The following is a 25,478-nucleotide window of genomic DNA, read 5'->3' on the forward strand; positions in this document are numbered from 1 at the left end:
ACTCATCAGTCTAAATGCAGTAGTTCCTGTATGTGGCCACCAGAGGGCAGTCAACACTCATCAGTCTAAATGTAGTAGTTCCTGACAGCGGCCACCAGAGGGCAGTCAACACTCATCAGTCTAAATGCAGTAGTTCCTGTATGTGGCCACCAGAGGGCAGTCAACACTCATCAGTCTAAATGTAGTAGTTCCTGTATGTGGCCACCAGAGGGCAGTCAACACTCATCAGTCTAAATGCAGTAGTTCCTGACAGCGGCCACCAGAGGGCAGTCAACACTCATCAGTCTAAATGCAGTAGTTCCTGTCAGCGGCCACCAGAGGGCAGTCAACACTCATCAGTCTAAATGCAGTAGTTCCTGTCAGCGGCCACCAGAGGGCAGTCAACACTCATCAGTCTAAATGCAGTAGTTCCTGTATGTGGCCACCAGAGGGCAGTCAACACTCATCAGTCTAAATGCAGTAGTTCCTGTCAGCGGCCACCAGAGGGCAGTCAACACTCATCAGTCTAAATGCAGTAGTTCCTGTCAGCGGCCACCAGAGGGCAGTCAACACTCATCAGTCTAAATGCAGTAGTTCCTGTCAGCGGCCACCAGAGGGCAGTCAACACTCATCAGTCTAAATGCAGTAGTTCCTGTATGTGGCCACCAGAGGGCAGTCAACACTCATCAGTCTAAATGCAGTAGTTCCTGTCAGCGGCCACCAGAGGGCAGTGGTCACCATAGTAACCTGACTTGGTGCAGTTCGTCGCTTCACCACCAGATGGAGACAAAGCTCCACCAGTGAAGAGTCAGATTCCTTCATTCATCAAATCATTCAAAGCGCTGTTTCCTGTGAAACCTTTTCAAAATAAAATGGTTCGTGTGTCGGTGAGAATGTTTGATGTAGTGAAGGTTCGTGTCTCTTTGGTCCAGACGATGATAAAGTTGTTAAAGGACTTCACTACAACCCGCTGTGACCAGTAGGTGGCGCTGATCCACCGTGATGCAGCAGCAGCAGAAGAAGAAGAAGAAGAAGAAGAAGAGTTGCTAATGCTAACGATGGCATCTTCCACGGAGCTACGGATGGATCAGCTCCCTTCAGACCCGCTGCTCCACATCCTGTCCTACCTGGACTTCAGGGACCTGGTCCAGTATGTATCTGACAACAACACACGGGGCCGTAAAGCAGGTCGTTCTCTCCACAGCAGAGACGTAAACAAGCCGCAGGAGGCTAGCGGCGGCGGAGCTAACCGGCGGCTAACAACAACAACAACACAGTCCTTCAACGAGCGAAGCTAACCGGACAGCTCGTTAGCTTAGCATGTTTCTGTCTCAGTGGCTAATGCAGGTGGAGGCTGCCGTTAGAGGACGTCATGTCTTTATTCTGTTATTACAACAAGACTTGACGTGTCTCTGTCATGTAGCATTGAGCTAACACATGCTAACAGCTGCTAGCAGCTGGTTTACGTCTGTTGCGTCATGTGTCGTGAAAACTGACGTGAAGGACATGTCTCTGTCTCTCCCTCTCTCTGTGTCTCTGTCTGTCTCCCTGTCTCCATGTCTCTGTGTCTCTCCCTGTCTCTGTCCGTCTCCCTGTCTCTGTGTCTCTCCCTGTCTCTGTCCCTCCCTCTCTGTCTGTCTCTCTTTATCTCTGTCTCTGTCTCTTGTCCCCAGCTGCAGCTCCGTCAGCCGGAGGTTGAACGACCTGTCCAAACACGGTCCTCTGTGGAGGTCTCTGAGCTGGAGACACTGGCTGTTGACGGAGTGAGTTTTAAGTCCAACTCAGTGACTTGATGTCCAACTCTAGACCGTCTCAACACCGTCCTCTGTCCCCTCCGTCTGTCTCTCTGTGTGTGTCCAGCGTGGAGCGCGTGCAGAGCGGCCTGTCCTGGTACCGTCTCTTCAGACAGTCCTACAGCGACCTGGGACGCTACGTCCACTGCTACGCGTCCCTGAAGAGGACGTGGGAGCAGCTGAAGATCTTCCTGCAGCAGAGGTGTCCCCGCATGATCGCCTCGCTCAAAGGTGACGCCGCCCCGGGACACGAGCATGCGAGGGTTCAGTCTGAAGCTGACGCCTTGTCTCTGTCTCCCTCTGTCTCTCTGTCCCTCTCCGTCCCTCTCTGTCCCTCTGTGTCCCTCTGTGTCCAGACGGCGCCACAGAGCTGGAGCTGAACGACATGGAGGCTCAGATCGGCTGCCGGCTCCCAGACGACTACCGCTGCTCCTACCGCATCCACAACGGACAGAAGCTGGTCATTCCAGGGTGGGCATCTGTCTCACAGCCTGTCCCCGTCCCCCGTCCCCGCTGTCCCCTCCTGCCTGACTCTGTCTCTGCGTCCACAGCCTGATGGGCAGCATGTCTCTGTCCAACCACTACCGGTCCGAGGTGCTGCTGGACGTGGAGACGGCGTCCGGAGGGTTCCAGCAGAGGAAGGGGATGAGACGCTGCCTCCCGCTCACCTTCTGCTTCCACACGGGCCTCAGCCAGTACATGGCCCTGGAGCCGGCCGAGGGGCGCAGGATGGGGGAGAGCTTCTACCCCTGTCCCGTACGTGCCCTTCCTGTCTGTCTGCCTGCCTGCCTTTCAAAATAAAAGCTTGTAGAAACCGCATTCACAGGACAGAAATGTAAAATCTAGGGGCTGGTAGCGATCGGGACGTCCCGGGTAAAAGCAGCACGTTTGTTTTTGTTTCTGTCAGGACCAGACGGCCCAGGACCCGTCGGCCATCGACATGTTCATCACAGGTGTGTTCAGGAGCTTCACCTTTCTGTACGGGACGTTTAAATGTCTCCACTTCAAACCTTCCATCGTCCCGTTTCAGGCTCCAGTTTTTTGGAGTGGTTCACCACCTACGTCCACAACGTGGTCACCGGAGAGTACCCCATCATCAGAGACCAGATCTTCAGGTGAGACACAGGCCGGGTCGGGTCGGGTCAACGTGACGCAGCGTCCCGGGACATAAAAGCGTCTCCATCTGTCGTCTGTAGGTACGTTCACGATAAAAGCTGCGTGGCGACCACCGGACACATCATTGTCTCCGTGTCCACGTCCTTCCTGCCAGAGCTGTCCTCTGTCCATCCCCCTCACTTCTTCTTCACCTACCGCATCAGGTACGTGTCCGTCAGAGCAGAGACCCGTCCCTGTCCCCGAACCTGTCCCCGTCCCTGTCCCCGTCCCGTGTACTCATGAACTGACTGTGTCCTCAGAATAGAAATGTCCAGCAGCGCCTCACCTGATGACGCCTGCCAGCTGGACAGCCGCTTCTGGAGAATCACCACGTCTGACGGCAACGTGGAGGAAGTTCAGGGTCCCGGCGTGGTCGGTACGGTGACCTCACCACATGACCTCACCACCTGACCTCATCACATGACCTCACCACCTGACCTCATCACGTGACCTCACCACGTGACCTCATCACATGACCTCATCACGTGACCTCACCACCTGACCTCATCACGTGACCTCATCACGTGACCTCATCACGTGACCTCACCACGTGACCTCACCACCTGACCTCACCACGTGACCTCACCACGTGACCTCATCACCTGACCTCACCACATGACCTCATCACATGACCTCACCACCTGACCTCACCACCTGACCTCACCACATGACCTCACCACATGACCTCACCACATGACCTCACCACGTGACCTCATCACATGACCTCACCACCTGACCTCACCACCTGACCTCACCACATGACCTCATCACATGACCTCACCACCTGACCTCACCACCTGACCTCACCACATGACCTCACCACATGACCTCACCACGTGACCTCGTCACCTGACCTCGTCACCTGACCTCGTCACATGACCTCGTCACGTGACCTCACCACGTGACCTCATCACGTGACCTCATCACGTGACCTCACCACCTGACCTCGTCACATGACCTCACCACGTGACCTCGTCACCTGACCTCGTCACCTGACCTCACCACCTGACCTCGTCACATGACCTCGTCACATGACCTCGTCACATGACCTCACCACGTGACCTCATCACGTGACCTCATCACGTGACCTCACCACCTGACCTCACCACCTGACCTCATCACGTGACCTCACCACCTGACCTCACCACCTGCCCTCTGATTGGCTGATCATCACATGACCTCACCACGTGACCTCACCACGTGACCTCACCACCTGACCTCACCACATGACCTCACCACCTGACCTCATCACGTGACCTCATCACCTCACCACATGACCTCACCACCTGACCTCATCACGTGACCTCACCACATGACCTCACCACGTGACCTCACCACGTGACCTCACCACATGACCTCATCACATGACCTCAGCAGCTGCCCTCTGATTGGCTGAGAGCGGCCGGTGAACCCGTGTGTGTTTGTGTGCAGGAGAGTTTCCGGTCATGACGCCTGGAAAGGTGCACGAGTACGCCAGCTGCACCACCTTCTCCACCCCGTCAGAGTACATGGAGGGTCACTACACCTTCCACAGACTGGGTAACACGCCTCCCCTCACTCTTAAGCTCCGCCCCTTCTCTGCTTCCCCTCCTGACCTGTGTTTCACCTGCAGCCAATAAAGAAGAGGTGTTCAACGTGGCCATCCCGCGCTTCCACATGGTCTGCCCCCCCTTCAGGGAGCCCGTGGCCCCAACGGTAAGACCTCGGAGCTGGACCCGCCTGCTGAGACCAGACCGGTCTTCAGACGCCCTGCTTCACTCTGATCTGTCTCTGTTCTCTGCAGCAGAAGGCGTCGGCCAATCACACGCCGCGCTTCGACGACCACGGCGATGACGCCGAGGACAAAGACGGCGATGACTTCGGCGACCTGAGCGGAATCAACATGGCCGCCTTGGAGGGAACCTGGTGCCCCCGACACATCTGACCTCTGACCCCTGACCCCTCAGTCTGCTGCCGGACCGGGTGATTGACAGGCAGCAAGGCATTATGGGACGGGAGCGCCGGACTAAAGGTGGAGGTGTTTTAATGGGGGAGGATCTTTTCTGTTGCTTCTTTAGACTTCTGTTACAACACTGGTGGAGACACGGGGACGTCTTTGTGTCCCTGGTGGAGACACGGGGACGTCTTCATGTTGGCGAGACATCAGACCCAGAGTGAATGCGTCCTCTAGTGGAGACCAGGTGTACACCAGGCTCGTGTTTGACTGTTTAAGTCTTATCGTCTTTAGTTTTGTCCACGTCCAACCTGACGCCAGCGTCCTCCCTCCAGGTTCCTGGTCTAGTCTGAGGACCTGAGAACTTTAGAGACACACCTGGGGACACATGTGGAGACACATCTGGAGACACATGTGGAGACAGGCTAAAAAAACCACAACAGACAAAAAGCTGTGAGATAAATGATGTAATTAAAATTACATTACTGTTAGCTAGTGTTAGCTACCGTTAGCTACCATTAGCTACCGTTAGCTACCATTAGCTAACGGTAGCTAGCGTTAGCTCATGTTAGCATGCTGGCTGGGACAGTGATGATGAGGGACATGGTTTGTCGTGTTTCGTTTGTGGGGGCAGCTCTGAGTCTCTGTTTTGTATCTTTGGACTAAAAATAAAAGCGTGTCCTCTGCTGGAGACGAGTCTTTACTGTCAGAGACGTAGAGCTTCATCACACTGACTCTGTGTCCATGGAAACCAGACTCAGTCGTCGTCCTCCTGCTCCTCCTGCTCCTCCTCCTCTTCCATCGCCCTCCTCGTTCTCCTTCGTTTCCTCCGTCCTCTGACTTCCTTCCTCTCCTCCTCCTCCTCTTCCTCCTGCTCCTGCTGCTCTCTCTCCTCCTCCTCCTCCTCCTCCTCCTCCTCCCCCCGTCCTCCTCTCCTGCCCTCCCCCTCTCCTCCCCCCTCGTCCCGGGCGTTGCAGCGGCTGCAGTGCCTCCTGAACCCTCCCAGGAAGTGGGACCTGAAGCAGCAGAAGGGGCAGGCGTAGCGTCCCGGGCGGTGGGCGGCTCTGACGTGCTGCTGCAGCCGGCTGGGCAGGAAGAAGCTGCGGGCGCAGTCCCTGCAGCTGTAGGGGCGCTCCACGTCGTGGAAGCGCACCACGTGGCTGATGGCGAAACCTGCGAGGACACAGAGGACAGAGCTTCACGTGTGTGGACCAGAGGAGCAGCTGTGAGAGGACGTGAGGACGTGTGGACGTACCTTTCAGTTTGGTCTTCCAGCCACAGATGAGGCAGACGAAGCGGTTGGAGATGAAGCGCACCACCTTGGCCGTGGCCTCCACCTCCTCCTTCAGCAGCTCCCCGCTCAGCCCGACTGTCGCCACCTCCTCCTCCTCCTCCTCCGTCGCCGCCGGCGCCGCTGCAGTCGGGCTGCACTGCGTCTGGCTGGTCACGGCGGCAGTGGCAGCGGTGGCGGCGGTGGCGGCGGCGGTGGCGGCAAGGTGGCGGCGTCCCGTCTGATGGCCTGGGAGGCGTAGGCTTTGGGGATGTCGTGCTTCCGGACCACGTGGTTGACGCCCAGAGCCTTCATCTTGTTCTTCCAGCCACAGATCAGACAGCGGTAGCCGGCGCCGTCGAACATCAGCACGCTCTGCTCTGCTCCAGCGCCGCCCTTCAACGACTCCCCCTCCTCCTCCTCCTCCTCCTCCTCCTCGGCCTCGTTGCTCCTCTTCCTCTTCCTCCCCTCCTCCTCCTCCTCCTCCTCCTCCCCCTTCTCTCCTCCCCCCTCCCTCTGGTCCGTGCAGTGCCTGGAGATGATGTGCTTGTAGATCTTGCTGAAGTCTCTGCTGGTGTAGAAGCAGTCGGAGCAGTGGAACAGCCGGGCGCCGCTCTGGTACATCAGGATGTTGCCAAGGCGACCCACCGCCACCCTGTCCAGCTGGGCGGGGTGGGCGGCCGCCATGTGGGACAGCTGGTGGGCGTGGCTGTTGGAGAAGTGGCCACAGTGGGGACACTGGAGGTGGGCCGCCACGCCGCCGCCGGCTTCACCCCGGATGTGAATGACGCCGGACATCCCAGACGAGACGGGACAGGTCCTCTGAGAGCTGAGTCCAGGTCTGATGAACACCTGTCAGGATGAAACCAAACATGTCAAATATAAATGAGGTGAAGCTGAGGACATGAAGCTAATGAGCTAACAGCTAATATCTATCTATCTATAAATCAAGAAGCGTCTGTGTGTGTGTGTGTCTGTAGCACGCATATCTCGCGAACCGTTGGCCCGATTGATTTGAAACTGGGCAGGTGTCTCGCTACGGGCACGAAGATGTGCACTGCTAAGTTTGACGTTGTTTGGATAAGAAATGTAAAATATATCGGTAAAATAGGTTTTCTCCGCTCTAATATTTCCACTAATCCTCATACACAGCACCTGTAGGCTCCCACTATAGGAATACATACTTCCGACGGGCACTGCACTAGTTATTATAGTGATTAACTAGTCGTGACCCATGTCTCCTCCCCATAAAGACATTAATTGTAGTGTTTTTACTGGTGGTTTTAATTGTATTCTTGGAAAAAGTCTGTGCCATCACACCGAGCCAAGTTGCGGTTGATTTTGCGTGCCTGTTCAAGGCGTGCACGTGTTTCCTGACGGCGCAGGGCATCCCTTGCCTGTCGTTCCTCTCGGTGCTGAGGGGTCTCGTCCACTCTCTGGCGCATTGCGTTGTTCATCAGGTGATTTCTTCTGTGTTCCTCTGTTTCAGCTGCTCGGAGCTTTGCTTTGCGTGCAGCGTCGCTGACTTGGCGGGCATGTTGGACATCGGATGACTCAGCATGACGTGAACATCGCATTGCGTCACGTTTCTTCTTTTGCTTTGCGCGAAGATTTTTAGGCATGTTACAACCGCTGGTGGTGTACAACAGTTGGCTAATATCACTTGGACTGAAAAATGAAAAAAGAACAGGATTCAGTTTGGTGTTGGCATGTCAAACTACAAAGTCAGAAGTTTGTTAATAAATGTAGCTGCTGTTATTGATGTTATCATCAGTAACTATCTAACTTGGTTGGTTGAGTTGGATACAGACTAAGGCAACGTTCCTTAGTGAATTTTTAAAGATTGTCAGCCACAGACTAAAGTGTTGAAGTTGAAGACATTTATCTTGCACTCACATGTATGGAAGCCCATTTCCGCCACTTGATGAAAAAAAATTATGAGATACTAAGTCAAAATTATGAGATAGCTAAGTCAAAATTATGAGATACTAAGTCATAATTATGAGATAGCTAAGTCAAAATTATGAGATACTAAGTCAAAATTATGAGATAGCTAAGTCAAAATTATGAGATAGCTAAGTCAAAATTATGAGATACTAAGTCATAAGATACTAAGTCATAATTATGAGATACTAAGTCATAATTATGAGATACTAAGTCATAATTATGAGATAGCTAAGTCAAAATTATGAGATACTAAGTCATAATTATGAGATAGCTAAGTCAAAATTATGAGATACTAAGTCATAATTATGAGATACTAAGTCATAAGATACTAAGTCAAAATTATGAGATACTAAGTCATAAGATACTAAGTCAAAATTATGAGATACTAAGTCATAATTATGAGATAGCTAAGTCAAAATTATGAGATACTAAGTCAAAATTATGAGATACTAAGTCATAAGATACTAAGTCATAATTATGAGATACTAAGTCATAAGATACTAAGTCAAAATTATGAGATACTAAGTCATAAGATACTAAGTCAAAATTATGAGATACTAAGTCATAATTATGAGATAGCTAAGTCAAAATTATGAGATACTAAGTCAAAATTATGAGATACTAAGTCATAATTATGAGATACTAAGTCAAAATTATGAGATAGCTAAGCCATAATTATGAGATACTAAGTCATAAGATACTAAGTCATAATTATGAGATACTAAGTCATAAGATACTAAGTCATAATTATGAGATACTAAGTCATAAGATACTAAGTCATAATTATGAGATACTAAGTCAAAATTATGAGATACAAAGTCAAAATTATGAGATTGCTAAGTCATAATTATGAGATACTAAGTCAAAATTATGAGATAGCTAAGTCATAATTATGAGATACTAAGTCATAAGATACTAAGTCATAATTATGAGATACTAAGTCATAATTATGAGATACTAAGTCATAATTATGAGATACTAAGTCATAAGATACTAAGTCATAATTATGAGATACTAAGTCATAATTATGAGATAGCTAAGTCAAAATTATGAGATAGCTAAGTCATAATTATGAGATAGCTAAGTCAAAATTATGAGATAGCTAAGTCATAATTATGAGATACTAAGTCATAATTATGAGATAGCTATGTCATAATTATGAGATATCTAAGCCATAATTATGAGATAGCTAAGTCATAATTATGAGATACTAAGTCATAATTATGAGATAGCTATGTCATAATTATGAGATATCTAAGCCATAATTATGAGATAGCTAAGTCATAATTATGAGATAGCTATGTCATAATTATGAGATACTAAGTCAAAATTATGAGATACTAAGTCATAATTATGAGATACTAAGTCAAAATTATGAGATAGCTAAGTCAAAATTATGAGATACTAAGTCATAATTATGAGATACTAAGTCATAAGATACTAAGTCATAAGATACTAAATCAAAATTATGAGATACTAAGTCATAAGATACTAAGTCATAATTATGAGATACTAAGTCATAAGATACTAAGTCATAATTATGAGATACTAAGTCATAAGATACTAAGTCATAATTATGAGATACTAAGTCATAAGATACTAAGTCATAATTATGAGATACTAAGTCAAAATTATGAGATACTAAGTCATAATTATGAGATACTAAGTCATAATTATGAGATTGCTAAGTCATAATTATGAGATACTAAGTCAAAATTATGAGATAGCTAAGTCATAATTATGAGATACTAAGTCATAAGATACTAAGTCATAATTATGAGATACTAAGTCATAATTATGAGATACTAAGTCATAAGATACTAAGTCATAAGTATGAGATACTAAGTCAAAATTATGAGATACTAAGCCATAATTATGAGATACTAAGTCATAATTATGAGATACTAAGTCATAAGATACTAAGTCATAAGTATGAGATACTAAGTCAAAATTATGAGATACTAAGTCATAATTATGAGATACTAAGTCATAATTATGAGATACTAAGTCATAAGATACTAAGTCATAATTATGAGATACTAAGTCATAATTATGAGATAGCTAAGTCAAAATTATGAGATAGCTAAGTCATAATTATGAGATAGCTATGTCATAATTATGAGATACTAAGTCAAAATTATGAGATACTAAGTCATAATTATGAGATACTAAGTCATAATTATGAGATACTAAGTCAAAATTATGAGATAGCTAAGTCATAATTATGAGATAGCTATGTCATAATTATGAGATACTAAGTCATAATTATGAGATACTAAGTCATAATTATGAGATACACTCTTGCTGTGTCTTAAAGTCATACTACATTTTGATGTGATGGGGTTTGTGTGAATCATCCCGAACAACATTGTGTGATCCACTGATTTATCACTTAGGCCACTTACTTATTATGACAGGAGCTGGACCGATTCACACAAACCCCATCACATCAAAATGTAGTATGACTTTAAGACACAGCAAGAGTGTATCTCATAATTATGACTTACCGTAGCTATCTCATAATTATGGCTTAGTATCTCATAATTATGACTTAGTATCTCATAATTTTTTTTCATCAAGTGGCGGAAATGGGCTTCCATACACATCATTAATGACTTTAGCCTGACCAGAGCATTTACATCTTGCACTACCGATATATTTTACATTTCTTATCCAAACAACGTCAAACTTAGCAGTGCACATCTTCGTGCCCGTAGCGAGACACCTGCCCAGTTTCAAATCCATCGGGCCAACGGTTCGCGAGATATGCGTGCCACAGACAGACAGACACACAGACGCTTCTTGATTTATAGATAGATGTTATAATCTACCAACTGCTGCTGCACGCGCTGGAATAAATGAATAACGGACCGAAGCTAACAAGCTAACAGGCTAACGATCAAAGCAGTGTGACTGTAAACCTCGTGCTCCACTAACCTGCCTCCTCAGACCTCCGGGTCCAGGTCTCTAAAAGCCCCTCGACCACAAACCACCTCTAAAACACTCGAGAGACAAACAGAAACCGATTTAAATCTTTAGAATCGACTCCAAAACCTCGCGGGAGCGCTGGCGCCGCACTTCCGTGTTTACGTCCACACGCAGCCAATGGGCTCGCTCGAGCGTCACAGCGATGGACCAATCACAAAAGCCCCTTTAAACAAGATCTCGCCCGGGCTTTAATCATCGCGATATCTAAGGTCTGTATTTTATTTTCAACGTTTTTCTTTGTTTGTGGCGAAAAAACAGCAACAAATGAAGGATTATATGAATAATAGGAAAGATTCTCTTCTTTTGTCTTGTCTTATTTTATTTTATCTTGTTTGATCTTATCTTATTTTATCTTTAGTGTGCGTTCAGAATGAGCTACTATTTCTCAGGGAGAGTCCACCCCCCATGTCCCATGATGCACTGCGTCCAGGTGTGCATCCAGGTGTGCTCCTGTGCTGCTCATATCAGTCAGTTTTAGACGTTTATGAATGTGCAGTGAGAGGAGGTGGTCTGTGTTACTGTCTGTCAAATAAACAGAGAATCTGTGCAGAGGAACTGAGACTGAGACAACATCAGGGTTGTTCTGAAACATGAGAGATCAGTGGGGGGGGGTTCTACTGTGGTAGAACGGGAGAGGGAGGGGAGAGAGGGGAGGGGATCTGAGTTTGAACTTGTGTTTTCCTTCCTGCTTTGTCAGAGACTCTCTCATATTTACACCCAGACACATGGAGGGACGACACCGGACAAGAGAGACGACGACATGCTCTGCTTAAATGGTGAGAGGAGGAGGAGGAGGAGGAGGAGGAGGAGGGAGGTAATGAAGAAGTTAAAAAGTAGGTCGTTCATTTGTTCTCTGCAGAGACAGATTACTGGAGGCAATGATGCCTCAGCTTACATGCAGAGTTTTGCAGGCAGGTTGCCACGGTTACGGCTAGTTCTCCAGCTAACCCTAATACTAATAGTAGTACTAATAGTAGTACTAATAGTAGTATTAATAGTAGTACTAATAGTAGTATTAATAGTAGTACTAATAGTAGTATTAATAGTACTAATACTGCTGCAGCTCTGGTAGCTGGTGCTGAACCTGGATGTTTGTGTCTGGTGTTAATTGCTGCCGGCCTGTTGAGGCAGGCTGAAACATCCCATCCAGCTCCTAAAAACACAGCTGTCCTGCTCCTCACACACACACACACACACACACACACACACACACACACACACACACACACCTCTCATAGGGAGGCAGCAGCTGGTTTAGAGGTGAAGTCCTGACGTATCAAGGATCAACAGCTCTCTGGAGGTGATGAAGACGTGATGTTCACTTAAAGAACAGAAAGAAGAGGAGGAGGAGGAGGAGGAAGAGGAGGATCTGATCTGAAAGCAGCAGCAGTAGTGCCTCTTGGGGGCCCCTGATTAACTGATCAGGGGTCCAAACTCATGAAGCTCAAACCTGAAGGTGCTCCACTGACGTGCAGGCGTCCCACTGCGGGACGTCCCGATATAGAATCACCCCGTGTGACACAGAGTCAAGCAACATGTGGTGTGAGTGTGGAGGTAAATACCTGCAGCCCAGCACCGGCCATCTGCAGCCCTGGATAATCCCTGTTAGTAGATTAGAGCCGGGCAGAGAGGAGGACCGTCAACACGTCTGGAGACATCGACTGGTCGCGGCCCGGGACGGTCTCTGGGTTCTGGACGTTAGACGGAGCTGTGAACCGTTCTAGAGACGCCTGTGCTGTCTGAGCTTTAAAACATCGACGCTGTGAAGGACGGTCCAGGATCTGAGTCAAGGATTTAATCACGACTCCTCTGTTCTAACATTTATTTTGAAGAGCTGAAGAATCACTCTGGGCTTTTACTGTGAAGGGCTAACTGGTGCTTGGACATTTATTTTGAAGGTTTGGGTTTTTTGTGAGAAGATGGCGACATTAACGAGGACGCCGTTGTTATTCGTCCAGTAAACAGCCTCCTCCGGGACACCATGATCTCGTATGTGGAGTGTCTTGGCGGCGAGGGGGCGGGGCCTGGCGTGGGGTCACGCTGCTGGAATGCCGGACCCGATGAAGAGCGAGACGAGCTTCTTCCTCGCAAGATGGCCGCCCTGCAGCCAAAAACGGAGGGCAGCCTGCGGCGTCGTCTGCTCAGCGCCAAACTCCACCAGCACCACGAGGCCATCTGGGGGCTGAACGCCGCCGGCAGGCCAGGGTCACCCTTGGGTGACAAAAAGCCCCCCCCACCGCACCTTCAGTATCCTAGCAACAGCCCCTGGTACCGCTCACAACACAGACCCCATGTTCACCCGTCCCTTCGCACTGAGGCCCATGGGAAACACATCCTGGCTCCGGACGCCTGTGGGAAGCCCCGCCCCCCGCCCCCACTCCTTCAGCTGCAGCGCCCTACCTGCCCCATGCTCGCCCAGCGGCGCAGGACGAGTTCCTGCCCCCCGACCCCAGAGCCGCGCCCTGGCTACACCCTTCCTGTCCCCTCCCCTCTCATGGCCCCGCCCCCCTTCAGGGAGCCCGAGGTGCCTCCGCAGTACTACTACCGGCCCAGCAGGGGCCGCAGGACCGGCTTCTTCTGCTTCAGACGCCGCAGAGGGACGAGATCCGTCGACCAACCCAAGCAAACCACGCCCCTTCTACACAGAGGTAGGAATTCTGGGTTGATGAGCAGCTGGTCCAATACAACCAGTGCTAATGCTAGTCTGGTCCAGTCTGGTCCAGTCTGGTCTGACTGGTCCTAGCTCATTCAGTCCAGGTTCATGGTTTAGTTTGGTCCTGGGTGGTCTAGGGTCTGCTAGTTAGCCTGGGTTAGGTCTTTTGGTTTAGTTTGGTCCTGGGTGGTACAGGGTCTGCTAGCTAGCCTGGGTTAGGTCTTATGGTTTAGTTTGGTCCTGGGTGGTCCAGGGTCTGCTAGCTAGCCTGGGTTAGGTCTTATGGTTTAGTTTGGTCCTGGGTGGTCCAGGGTCTGCTAGCTAGCCTGGGTTAGGTCTTATGGTTTAGTTTGGTCCTGGGTGGTCCAGGGTCTGCTAGCTAGCCTGGGTTAGGTCTTATGGTTTAGTTTGGTCCTGGGTGGTCCAGGGTCTGCTAGCCAGCCTGGGTTAGGTCTTATGGTTTAGTTTGGTCCTGGGTGGTCTAGGGTCTGCTAGCTAGCCTGGGTTAGGTCTTATGGTTTGGTCCTGGGTGGTACAGGGTCTGCTAGCTAGCCTGGGTTAGGTCTTATGGTTTAGTTTGGTCCTGGGTGGTCCAGGGTCTGGTAGCTAGCCTGGGTTAGGTCTTATGGTTTAGTTTGGTCCTGGGTGGTCCAGGGTCTGGTAGCTAGCCTGGGTTAGGTCTTATGGTTTGGTCCTGGGTGGTCCAGGGTCTGGTAGCTAGCCTGGGTTAGGTCTTATGGTTTGGTCCTGGGTGGTCCAGGGTCTGGTAGCTAGCCTGGGTTAGGTCTTATGGTTTAGTTTGGTCCTGGGTGGTCCAGGGTCTGCTAGCTAGCCTGGGTTAGGTCTTATGGTTTGGTCCTGGGTGGTACAGGGTCTGCTAGCTAGCCTGGGTTAGGTCTTATGGTTTAGTTTGGTCCTGGGTGGTCTAGGGTCTGCTAGCCAGCCTGGGTTAGGTCTTATGGTTTAGTTTGGTCCTGGGTGGTCTAGGGTCTGCTAGCCAGCCTGGGTTAGGTCTTATGGTTTAGTTTGGTCCTGGGTGGTCTATGGTCTGCTAGCCAGCCTGGGTTAGGTCTTATGGTTTAGTTTGGTCCTGGGTGGTCCGGGGTCTGCTAGCTAGCCTGGGTTAGGTCTTATGGTTTAGTTTGGTCCTGGGTGGTACAGGGTCTGCTAGCTAGCCTGGGTTAGGTCTTATGGTTTAGTTTGGTCCTGGGTGGTCCAGGGTCTGCTAGCTAGCCTGGGTTAGGTCTTATGGTTTAGTTTGGTCCTGGGTGGTCTAGGGTCTGCTAGCTAGCCTGGGTTAGGTGACATTATTCTGACTTCATGTCCTCACTGGTTGGTATAAACTCCTCTGTGTGGGGGTGTGTCCAAGGATTAGCTTCCTGTCCATACGCTAGGCTAATGGCTTTATAGCTGGAGCAGCTGCTACCTGTTAGCCTCAGTCCAGGTAGAGCACACCTGGATCTGGGGAGCGTGAGCAGATTGAAGCTCTGTCAGGATTAAATAGAACGATGCCGACCTGAGACCAGACGAACCAATTAATGAAACTAATTAAAACGAGGGGGGGGGGGGGTAATTAGCTGCTCCACTGGCCCATATAGGCGGCACCCTTACAGAGCGGGAGCGTCCCAGTTTGTGACTGATGAAGGTGACGATGAAGGTGACGATGAATGTACGTTAGCTCATCTTCTTCATCTTCATCACGTCGTCTTCCTCCTCCGGTCCTCACAAAGGTAGAAACTCAACACAGAACCTGGACACGTCACCTTCATCACCTGGAAACAGACGGAGGATGCACACGTGTGCTGGCATCCCGCCAGAGGAGAGGGGAGGGGGGGAGGAGGAGGAGGAGGGAGGAGGAGGGAGGAGGGAGGAGTGACACAGATAATAGGAGAGAGAGAGAGAGAGAGAGAGAGGGAGAGAGAGAGGGAGGGAGTGGGAGGAGAGAGGAGCTGCTGCTCTCTGTCTGCTGCAGCCTCGGCGCCAGCGCCATGGTTCTGATCGGAGCAGCCATCAAGTCCGTGCTCAGATATCTGAGGAAGACCAGAGGTGAGTGGAGACGCCGGCCTCTGATTGGCCGTCGGGTGCATGTTGAAGTCTAGTTACGCCGTCTTAAACTGCATGTAACCACGGCAACGGCCCTTTGAATGCACAACCCCCGTCTCAAGGACTCCTGGGAAGACTTCCTCCGGCCCCTAGGACCTTGAGGCCCCCCCCTCCCCCGGGACCTCCTCAAGGGCCGCTCCAGTATTTTTTGTTTAGCCTCCCAGGTTCGTTCCAGGTCTCATCTTTTGGTCCCTGACATCTAGTCTAGACCCTCAAGGACCAACCTCAGCCTCCCCAGGGACCTTGTGAAACCCGCTGTGACCCAGAACCTCCTCAGGAACCACCTTGGCCTCTACAGGGACCTTTGGGACCTGCTCAAGGATCAGCGGTGCCTTCCTGTTTCTAATTATTCCAGGAAACCTTTCAAGGATCATTCAGTGCCCCCTTCTCAGAGACCCAGGGAAGCTCCATGCCACCCCTCCTCCCGTCCTGCTCCAGGACCCTGTCTGGGACCATCCTTTGTGACGATGCAGGATCTTTAGAACCATTTTAGCCAAGGTGCTGCCCCTCAAACATCTGTGATGCCCTCTTGATCATTTCAAAGATTCTCCAGCACCTTTCGGGACCCTCCCCTGTCCAAGGACCTCAGCTGATCCTCCAGGAGGCATGGAACCACCTGAGGCCTCCTCACAGATCTGAACTTCTTCAAATGTTTTGACTCTGAAGGGTCCCGGGACGTCCCAGAGGACCCCGTCAGACGTTTAGACTTTCAAAGTTTATGAGTGAAACAAAAATGAATCGCTTTAATGCCATGTTGTGTTTTTAACGTTTTTGTTCAACCTGAGACCTGAGCTTCACACCTGTCCTCACATCTGTCCTCACATGTGTCCTCACGTGTCCTCACATCTGTCCTCCCGCCAATCAGCCTCCTGCTCCTCCACAGTGAAGCGGAGGTGACCTTGAGGAGCGCTGAGTGCTGCATCCTCTCTGTGTGGATGGATTTGCTGAAACAAGATTAAACCCAGAAATCAGCCTCACACTGACCCCCCCCCCCTTTTTGTCTGCTCAGCAGGGGACAGGGACAGCAAGTGGTCTGTTCACTACACTACCCAGAAGCCCCAGCATGGTCTGCGCTTCATCCCTGGGAAGAGACGGTGCGGCAGCGCTGACGACCTGCAAGGTGAGTCTGAAGAGTCTGTAGAGGTTAGTGCAGATGGGGGGGGGACTCAACCCTCTGACCTCCTGACCCGACCCCCTCCAACCTCAGTCCCTGACAAGAGGTAGACGGACATGTTTATTTATTAGCTGCAGGACGTAGGACATAACAGGACATATCAGGACATAACAGGACATATCAGGACTTATCAGGACACATCAGGACATAACAGGACATAACAGGACATATCAGGACATGATATAAGGGGACATATCAGGACAAAACAGGACATGATATAAGGGGACATAACAAGACATATCAGGACATGATATAAGGGGACATAACAGGACATATTAGGACATGATATAAGGGGACATAACAGGACGTATCAGGACATATCAGGACACGATATAAGGAGACATATCAGGACATATCAGGACATGTCAGGACATATCAGGACATATCAGGACATAACAGGACATATTAGGACATGTCAGGACATGATATAAGGGGACATATCAGGACATATCAGGACATAACAGGACATGTCAGGACATGTCAGGACATATCAGGACACATCAGGACATAACAGGACATAACAGGACATATCAGGACATGATATAAGGGGACATATCAGGACAAAACAGGACATGATATAAGGGGACATAACAGGACATATCAGGACATATCAGGACATGATATAAGGAGACATATCAGGACAAAACAGGACATGATATAAGGGGACATAACAAGACATATCAGGACATGATATAAGGGGACATATCAGGACATATTAGGACATATCAGGACATATCAGGACATATTAGGACATATCAGGACATAACAGGACATATCAGGACATATTAGGACATATCAGGACATATCAGGACATATTAGGACATATCAGGACATAACAGGACATAACAGGACATATCAGGACATATTAGGACATATCAGGACATAACAGGACATATCAGGACATATCAGGACATATTAGGACATATCAGGACATATCAGGACATATTAGGACATATCAGGACATAACAGGACATATCAGGACATATTAGGACATATCAGGACATATTAGGACATATCCTGATTTAACTCTGGACGTCTTAAAGTGACATAGTCTCCTGTTAATGATCAGGACATAAAGCAGCGGCTGGTGTCATTCATCAGCTCCAGGGACGTGGAGTAAACGGGTCTTTAGTTTCTGAGGAGTTGACTCAGCGTTAAGGAGGGGGGGCGTGGGGGGGCGTGGGGGGGGTCTGCAGGGAGCACGCTCTGCAGCAGACTGCACCGCAGCAGCTGCTGCAGCACAAAGGACGAAGCTCCTTCTTCTTCAATGTGCTGCAGGACGTACACCTCTGCACCGCGTCATCTGGAATAATCTGAAGTAAGCTCCTCATTGTGTGTGTGTGTGTGTGTGTGTGTGTGTGTGTGTGTGTGTGCAGCATGTGACCGGATAAGTCGCTATGGCCGCAGTGGACCAGGCAGGTCTCAGCCCCGCCCACCAAGCCCCACCTTCTCTCCATCCCCCGGCGTCGACCAATCGGAGGGCAGCGCGCGGCGAGGGTGGCGGGACAGGAGCCGTAAGATGGTGAGTGACGTGTGTGATGCTAATGCAGAGGAGAACGACTAAAATGATGGTGGGACAGTGGAGGAGGAGGAGGAGGAGGAGGAGCCTGCCTCCTGCTGGTCAAACACGAGAACTGACTCTCAGCTTTTACATCCATGTTTCTCACCGCTCTGTTCTTCCCTCATGTCCTCGTCTCTCCTCCTCTCAGAGGACCAGAGTCTTGGACTTTCTCTCCCGGTCTTGCTTTTCAGTTTGTTTCAAGTTTTCAGTTTGGAGGAGAAAGGTAAACCCTAGTCTAGAGTAGACCAGATTAAAGTAGCCTCCACGTCGCTCCCAGACCAGAACCTCAGGCCGCAGAGTGATCTCCTGCTTGTCTTTGTTTGCCAGTCGTCGGCGTCCTCAGACGAAGACGAGAGGTTCATCTTGAGCAACACGCGACCTATGACCCCGCTAGTCCTGAACCCGGTCCACGTCACCTCCTGCTGGGACGTCCTGGACCCGGCCTACGAGCCGGCGGTCGACGTGGAGATGGAGCCGACTCCCCGGCTCCCGACGCCAGAGGAGAGGATGAGGCGTCAGGCCGAGGCGGTGGCGGCTGACATCGTCCCGATCAATGTGACAGGTAGAGCTGATCCAGATCCAGGTCCTGGTCTCAAGGGGTCTGGATTTATTAGTTCCTCATGTCTTCTGTGTCGCCCCTATAGGGGAGAGTTTTGATCGCCAGGCCAGTTTTCGGAGAGCCCTCTCCAGCAGCGACTCGTTAACCCGACGACCCCGTAACCTGAGCCGCCGCAAGACAGTGACCGGGATCCCGGACGACGTCAGCCCCAAGCCTCCGGTCTCTGAGGTTCTCCCTGGACAGTTCTCCACCGTGGGTCGACCGGCTTCCTCCTCCTCCTCCTCCTCCTCCTGCACCTCCCCACGGCAAGACAAGAACCCAGAGAACATGGAGGAGGGGGAAGAAATCAGGAAGGAGGGGCGGCCATCAGCCAGGAGGATCCGAGCCCCGAGAGGAGAGGGGATGTCCAGCCTCATGGCCTCCCTTACCTCCTCCCCTCTGGACGATAACCAGTGCACCTCCTCAGACGTCAGCAGCCTCCCTCGTCTGGAAACCAACTCCTCTCTGAGCTCTGAGAGCAGCGCTAACAGCGCCTCCTGCCGGACGCTGAGTGCTGCTTCATCTTGGTACCAGGTCGGTCCTGAAAGTAGAACCCAAACAAACACATGAGACGTGAACTCATTTCAAACTAAACTTCCTCTTTTCTTTCTCAGGATCTTCAGGGTTTCCTTGGCGACCCCCACACCACGGCCAGAGTCGTCCCCCCGTCTCCGTCCTCCGGCCGTGTCCTGCAGTCAGAGTGGTCTTACCCCAGTGATAAACCCCTGAATGAAGCCTCTTCCTCCTCCATGTACCTCTCTTCTTCTTCATCCATCACTGACTCAGAGTTTAGTTTCCACGCTCTGGACGCTCAGACCTCCGCCCGGTGCTCCTTCGACGGGGGCGACAGGTGGAGCTACCAGACCCTCTCTCCCAGCTCCAGCATTGTCCCGGCCGCGACATGTGTGTCTGAGGAAGGTTGGAGCTGCGACCCCCTGCTCCCCTCGGGTCGCTCCTCCCCGTCCTCCTTGTGTTCAGAGAAGACGTCTCCACTGCTGAACCGGGACAAGAGGAAGGCGAGCACCTCCTCCTCTTCCTCTTACACCGCCACCCGAAACATCTCCCTGCGCAAGTCCAAGCGGCCTCCTGCTCCGCCGCTCCGTTCGGACTCTTTAAGGCGCCCGTCGGTTCGGGACAGACCCCCATGCTCCAGCCCGCGCCTGGACCACACTGGGACCAGGTCTCCTCAGGCCTTCCACGACCCCTGGGTGCCCCGGGGCAACACCAAAAGACGCCAGAGTGGGTTTAACTGTGGGACCGTCACCACCTTTGAGCCTTTGAGCCCAGACTTCCAGGCAGCGACCTCCCCCGACTCCCCCCCTCACCCTCTCCTCCTCCAGCCTGAGTCTCCAGGCTCAGAGGAGGAGGAGGGCCTCCTTCTGAACCCCCCGTCTGCGGCCTCCTCCGTGGCCGGCCTTCATCGCCTGGCCTCTCCCTCCAGCGGTTACTCCAGCCAGTCTAACACCCCCACTCCTGGTACACCGGTGTCTTCTCCCCTCACCCCTTCCTCCCCTCTCTCACCCTTCTCCTCCCTCCCCCCCACGTCCCCGTCCTCCTTTCCACTGACCCCGTCCATCTCCTCCCTCCCTCCTCCCACCACGTCTCGGGGCGAAGGGAGGCCGAAGCCCCCGGTACCAGAGAGGAAGTCGTCCCTCTTGTCCTCCCTCGGTTCCTCATTTTCCTCCACCTCCTCCCTCTCCTCCTGCACCTCCTCCGACTCCTCAGCCAAGCATACTCTCCTCCCTCCTCCACCTCCTCCTCCTCCTTTACCAGTATCTTTACCTCCTATCTCCATCCATGAGCATCTTCCTCCTCCTCCTCCTCCTCCTCCTCCTCCCCCTCTCCTCCAGCTCCACCTTCCTGCCTCTGCCTCTTTCACCAAACCTTCTGTTGATCCTCCTCCACCTTCATCTCTTCCTCTTCCTCCTCCCCCTCCTCCTCCTCCTCCTCCTCTCCCGTCTTTATCCCTGCCCACACCTCCTCCTCTTCCTCTTTCCTCCCGTCCTCCTCCTCCTCCCTACCACTACGCTGTGAGGCAGACCTCCCATTATCCTTCTCCGCCTCCTCCCCCTTGTTCAGATTTCCCAGATATTCCTCCTCCTCCTCCTCCTCCTCCTCCTCCTCCTCCTGCACCTCCTGCCTTACCCCTCCCCCCTGCAAGCCTCGGCCTGTCTCCTAACCTTATTTTTAAAGTAGCCACGCCTCCTCGCCCCCTGGTCACGGCTCAAGCTTTGCAGGGCATCAAGCTTCGCTCCATCAAGAACCAGGAAGTCCTGCAAGCCAACGCCACAACGTCCGATGCTAATGCTAATCACGCAAATGCTAATCCACCAATCAAAGAAGCTCAGCTGGATCGCTCTGTGGTGACCGGAGGAAATCACGACGACTTGTTCGACAGCGCGGCAAAACCCTCCGGACCCGAATCAGAAAATGCTACTTGTGACGTAGCTAACGGTGAAGTTAGCATAAATAGTGAGATTCTGGCTAATGCTAACATTCACAGCGCAGTTAACGCTGAAGAAAACAAATCTAATCTTGACTCCTGCAGCCAAACAGATGAGAAAGCATCCGCTAACAATCTGAGCCCAGTTCACCAGAGAAACCCCGAGCCTCAGCTCAGTCACGTCCCGTCCAATGAGGAGACGAGGGACGGGACGATGGACTCAGGTCCTGAGAGTCCTTGGGTAAAAATGTCTGACAAGATCCACCTCAGCAGAATCATCCAGTATCCCTCAGCCGAAGCCGTGCTAACAGACGTGAAGCTAACGGAAGCTAACACTGATGAGAAACACTTTACGCCCGGTAGCCCGAGGAAGCTCCGCTCCCCGGAGAAGCCAGTTCTACCAAAGAAGCCGGATCTTTGCATCCTGGGTCTCACCACGTCCCCCAAGGCCCGACAAGGACCGGCTGGTTGGAAGACCGGTACGTCCTCACCGAACACAACCGCTGCCGGATCCACCCAGGTCTCACACCAGAGACCAGATCTCTCACCCAGGACAACCAAACCGGACACTCAGAGGAGAACCTTAGGAACCACGAGCACCTCTGGTGCCGTGGACACCACACCGGCTGAGACCCTGGGAACCATCCGAGGAACCACGGGCAGGAATTCAGCAGAAGGTCCTGGATCTGGGCTGGCAGACGTACTCTACAAGTCCAGACTTTATCAGGACGATGAGAAAACGCCTGAGAGGAGGATGATGAGATCATCACTGGCTGAAGATGAAGAGGAAGATGAGGGAGGGATGAAGACGACACAGACGATGATAATGACATCATCGACCAGCACAAAGAAAAAAGAGAAAGGAAGGAGGAGGAGGAAGAGGAGGGTGGCCGGGCAACTGCTGATGATGTCATCAACAATGGAGCCCTCCCCCTCCTCCTCCTCCTCCTCCTCCTCCTCCTCATCCTCATCCTCATCTGAAGACGAACAGGATCTTACAAAAGTCGTGACAATTCAGCCGAGTGAGAACTTCATCAATCAAGAGACGAGTGACTCTGAAGGATCCTGCGCTCTGATTGGTCGGAGCAGGTACTCGCTCAGCAGCTTGCTGTCCTCCGACAGCCTGCGGGGGGAGCTGTCGCTGCCGGACCTCCTGATCCAGGAACCAGACGAGAAAGAGGAGGTGGAGGCGGAGAAGGAGGCCGACGGCCCAGCCGGCGGTGAGTAGAGTCAACGAAGAACAACAGGTCTGGACTCTGGCAGACCTCCTCTAAGACGCCAGGTAGACCGGTCAGGATGTAGGACACTAGGATCCAGATAGTCAGCACCATAGATGTATAAAGATGGACGGAGGCGTAGAGCTCCCCCTGGTGTCTGGCTGCAGTATAGGTCATAAGCTCCGCCCCCTCCGTGTTGAGCCGTGAGACGTCAGAAAGCTTTAAACCTTTGTAACTCCTCCCTGTCTTCCCTCTCGTCCTCCAGCTGACGTCTTCGTCGGTGTTTCAGCCGATCAGATGTTCGTCTCGAGTCGACCACGGACCACCGACGATCTGTTCGCCGTCATCCACAGGTAGAGACACACACACATGCTGCGACACCTGCCGCCATTAAAACAAACCCTCACACCTCTGCTTGACTCCACCCACCCACCGCCTCTGTGGAGCAGTGCATTCTGGGAAGGCACAGCGTGAAGGTCCCCTGGTTTGGCTGCAGGTAAAAGTCAATGAATGTGTAGAAGAGTCCAGACCCTGGTTTGATCCTCGTGGTTCCTGCAGAGACCCTCCCTCAGTCTGCTCCATCCTGTTCTCCTGTTCATGAGTGTTCTCAGTAGTCTAGTGTTGGGTTCCTTCAGGAGGGTGAATGTTCTCAGTAGTCTAGTGTTGGGTTCCTTCAGGAGGATGAATGTGCTCAGTAGTCTAGTGTCGGGTTCCTTCAGGAGGGTGAATGTTCTCAGTAGTTTAGTGTTGGGTTCCTTCAGGAGGGTGAATGTTCTCAGTAGTCTAGTGTCGGGTTCCTTCAGGAGGATGAATGTGCTCAGTAGTCTAGTGTCGGGTTCCTTCAGGAGGGTGAATGTTCTCAGTAGTCTAGTGTTGGGTTCCTTCAGGAGGATGAATGTTCTCAGTAGTCTAGTGTCGGGTTCCTTCAGGAGGGTGAATGTTCTCAGTAGTTTAGTGTCGGGTTCCTTCAGGAGGGTGAATGTTCTCAGTAGTCTAGTGTCGGGTTCCTTCAGGAGGGTGAATGTTCTCAGTAGTCTAGTGTCGGGTTCCTTCAGGAGGGTGAATGTTCTCAGTAGTCTAGTGTCGGGTTCCTTCAGGAGGGTGAATGTTCTCAGTAGTCTAGTGTCGGGTTCCTTCAGGAGGGTGAATGTTCTCAGTAGTTTAGTGTCGGGTTCCTTCAGGAGGGTGAATGTTCTCAGTAGTCTAGTGTCGGGTTCCTTCAGGAGGGTGAATGTTCTCAGTAGTCTAGTGTTGGGTTCCTTCAGGAGGATGAATGTTCTCAGTAGTCTAGTGTTGGGTTCCTTCAGGAGGATGAATGTTCTCCAGAGGAATAAACTGAGATCAGGAGCTGGATCATTAGTGTTTCTCTGCTCAGTCTGGTTTTTCTCTCACTGGTCTCAGGTCTAAGAGGAAGATGTTTGGAAGAAGGGGTTCAGAAGAAGAAAGGCGCCGCGTCTCCTCCTCCTCCTCCTCCTCGTCCTCCTCCTCCTTCCCTCGCCGGACTCCCCCTGCAGCCTCCAGGAGTCACGGCTCGGCCAGGAGTGACAACTTCAAGGCTCTGCTGCTGAGGAAGGGCAGTCGATCTGGTTCCTCCTCTCGTATGTCGGCGGTGGAGCGGCTTCGTAAATTTGGCGTCCAGGGTGCACCTCCACCTCCTCCTCCACCTCCCCCTCCACCTCCTCTTCCCCCTCCTCCTCCACCTCCCCCAGACCAAGGAGAGCTCACATCATCTTTGATTGCAGAAACATCTCCATGCAACTTCTCCCCCATGTTTGGATCATGGCAGCGTGATCTGACTCCCAATCACCTCCTCCTCCTCGCCTCTTCCTCTTCCTCTTCCTCTTCCTCCCCTTTCTTTTTCCTGTCCTCCTCCTCCTTCTTCTCCTCCTCCTCCTCCTCCTCTATGCGACCCCGCTCACTCACCCCTCCCTGCTCGGCCAGTCGACGTTTTTCCGCTCGCTGCCGCCTCTTTGCCGCCCCCATGACCGCCATCTTTGAAGGGGAGGAGGATGAGGAGGAGCATGAGGAGCATGAGGAGCATGAGGAGGAGGTGTTTGTGGAGACTCCAGAATCGAAGCTGAGACTGGTTGAGATTTGTTGATGGACAAACCTGCAGATGGACATTAAGGAGAGACCTGCCGTTTATTACTATTATTATTATATTATTATGATCAAACTTTATTAAATGAGCAGTTGCCACATTTAGAAACTAGTTGTAGTGAAACCCTGGAGACTCTGGGACGGAGGGAGGTACAGCAACTTTTCTTTTTCTATATTTAATAACGAGCTGATGGAGTGTAAATATGACAAATGAAATAAAGAACAACTGACTACAGGAATATCTTGTCTGTCTCTTTGTCTCTTTGTGGTTGTCTCGTTGTCTCTTTGTCTCTTTGTGGTTGTGTTGTCTCTTTGTCTCTGTGGTTGTTGTTCTGTCTCTTTGTCTCTTTGTGGTTGTTGTTCTGTCTCTTTGTCTCTTTGTGGTTGTTGTTCTGTCTCTTTGTCTCTCTGTGGTTGTTGTTCTGTCTCTTTGTCTCTCTGTGATTGTTGTTGTTGTGTCTCTTTGTGGTTGTTGTGTTGTCTCTTTGTCTCTTTGTTGTTCTTGTTGTGTCTCTTTGTCTCATTGTGGTTGTTGTGTCTCTTTTTCTCTTTGTGGTTCTTGTC

The 25,478-nt window shown here is 51.2% G+C and overlaps 3 protein-coding genes across 10 annotated transcripts; 2 read left to right on the top strand and 1 right to left on the bottom strand.

The window, feature by feature from the left end:
• Window positions 1–724: 724 nt before the first annotated feature.
• fbxo3 (F-box protein 3) lies at window positions 725–6,270 on the top strand. 3 transcript variants are annotated; one of them, XR_014699826.1, is made up of 13 exons: window positions 725–1,129; window positions 1,653–1,742; window positions 1,840–2,003; window positions 2,129–2,243; window positions 2,324–2,528; window positions 2,680–2,725; window positions 2,803–2,887; window positions 2,969–3,091; window positions 3,188–3,303; window positions 4,359–4,466; window positions 4,540–4,622; window positions 4,711–4,938; window positions 5,838–6,270. XR_014699826.1 is itself a non-coding variant. In XM_084574545.1 (12 exons), the coding sequence occupies exons 1-12, from the start codon at window positions 1,029–1,031 to the stop codon at window positions 4,849–4,851; spliced, it is 1,377 nt and encodes a 458-aa protein (XP_084430671.1). In that variant the 5' UTR covers window positions 725–1,028; the 3' UTR covers window positions 4,852–5,783. The 3 variants fall into 3 exon arrangements, 2 of the variants coding, with proteins under 2 accessions (XP_084430671.1, XP_084430672.1); XM_084574545.1 differs by lacking the exon at window positions 5,838–6,270 and having other exon boundaries at window positions 4,711–5,783; XM_084574546.1 differs by lacking the exon at window positions 5,838–6,270 and having other exon boundaries at window positions 4,714–5,783.
• Window positions 6,271–6,304: 34 nt separating this feature from the next.
• On the bottom strand, window positions 6,305–11,114 carry LOC311509367 (uncharacterized protein; the record flags this gene model as incomplete). 3 transcript variants are annotated; one of them, XM_084574548.1, is made up of 2 exons in its annotated part: window positions 11,015–11,114; window positions 6,305–6,982 (listed from the first exon to the last, which is right to left on the bottom strand). In XM_084574548.1, the coding sequence occupies exon 2, from the start codon at window positions 6,926–6,928 to the stop codon at window positions 6,305–6,307; it is 624 nt and encodes a 207-aa protein (XP_084430674.1). In that variant the 5' UTR covers window positions 6,929–6,982; window positions 11,015–11,114. The 3 variants fall into 3 exon arrangements, with proteins under 3 accessions (XP_084430674.1, XP_084430673.1, XP_084430675.1); XM_084574547.1 differs by having other exon boundaries at window positions 6,305–7,798; window positions 11,015–11,067; XM_084574549.1 differs by lacking the exon at window positions 11,015–11,114 and adding an exon at window positions 8,027–8,124 and having other exon boundaries at window positions 6,305–7,798.
• On the top strand, window positions 6,920–25,153 carry nhsl1a (NHS-like 1a). Of its 4 annotated transcripts, XM_084574540.1 has the most exons (11): window positions 11,151–11,274; window positions 11,424–11,495; window positions 11,787–11,841; window positions 16,831–16,941; window positions 18,372–18,517; window positions 18,705–18,779; window positions 18,884–19,118; window positions 19,201–19,688; window positions 19,769–22,817; window positions 23,080–23,167; window positions 24,216–25,153. In XM_084574540.1, the coding sequence occupies exons 2-11, from the start codon at window positions 11,436–11,438 to the stop codon at window positions 24,913–24,915; spliced, it is 5,007 nt and encodes a 1,668-aa protein (XP_084430666.1). In that variant the 5' UTR covers window positions 11,151–11,274; window positions 11,424–11,435; the 3' UTR covers window positions 24,916–25,153. The 4 variants fall into 4 exon arrangements, with proteins under 4 accessions (XP_084430667.1, XP_084430668.1, XP_084430666.1 ...); XM_084574541.1 differs by lacking the exons at window positions 11,151–11,274; window positions 11,424–11,495 and adding an exon at window positions 6,920–7,020 and having other exon boundaries at window positions 11,763–11,841; XM_084574542.1 differs by lacking the exons at window positions 11,151–11,274; window positions 11,424–11,495 and adding an exon at window positions 6,920–7,020 and having other exon boundaries at window positions 11,763–11,841; window positions 16,834–16,941.
• The last annotated feature ends 325 nt before the right edge of the window (window positions 25,154–25,478 follow it).

Source organism: Chelon labrosus (assembly GCF_963514085.1).
Source record: "Chelon labrosus genome assembly, chromosome: 24".
Taxonomy (NCBI): Eukaryota; Metazoa; Chordata; class Actinopteri; order Mugiliformes; family Mugilidae; genus Chelon; species Chelon labrosus.

What these genes read in the sequence shown, in the direction of transcription:
- fbxo3 (XM_084574545.1), top strand. Translation starts at nt 1,029, where the DNA reads ATGCTAACGATGGCATCTTCCACGGAGCTACGGATGGATCAGCTCCCT. An exon ending in ATCAGAGACCAGATCTTCAG is followed by an intron (nt 2,888 to 2,968) that starts GTGAGACACAGG and finishes TGTCGTCTGTAG; the next exon opens with GTACGTTCACGATAAAAGCT. An exon ending in CTACACCTTCCACAGACTGG is followed by an intron (nt 4,467 to 4,539) that starts GTAACACGCCTC and finishes TTTCACCTGCAG; the next exon opens with CCAATAAAGAAGAGGTGTTC.
- nhsl1a (XM_084574540.1), top strand. Translation starts at nt 11,436, where the DNA reads ATGAGCTACTATTTCTCAGGGAGAGTCCACCCCCCATGTCCCATGATG. An exon ending in CGTCCCGATCAATGTGACAG is followed by an intron (nt 19,119 to 19,200) that starts GTAGAGCTGATC and finishes TCGCCCCTATAG; the next exon opens with GGGAGAGTTTTGATCGCCAG. An exon ending in CTGCTTCATCTTGGTACCAG is followed by an intron (nt 19,689 to 19,768) that starts GTCGGTCCTGAA and finishes TTTCTTTCTCAG; the next exon opens with GATCTTCAGGGTTTCCTTGG.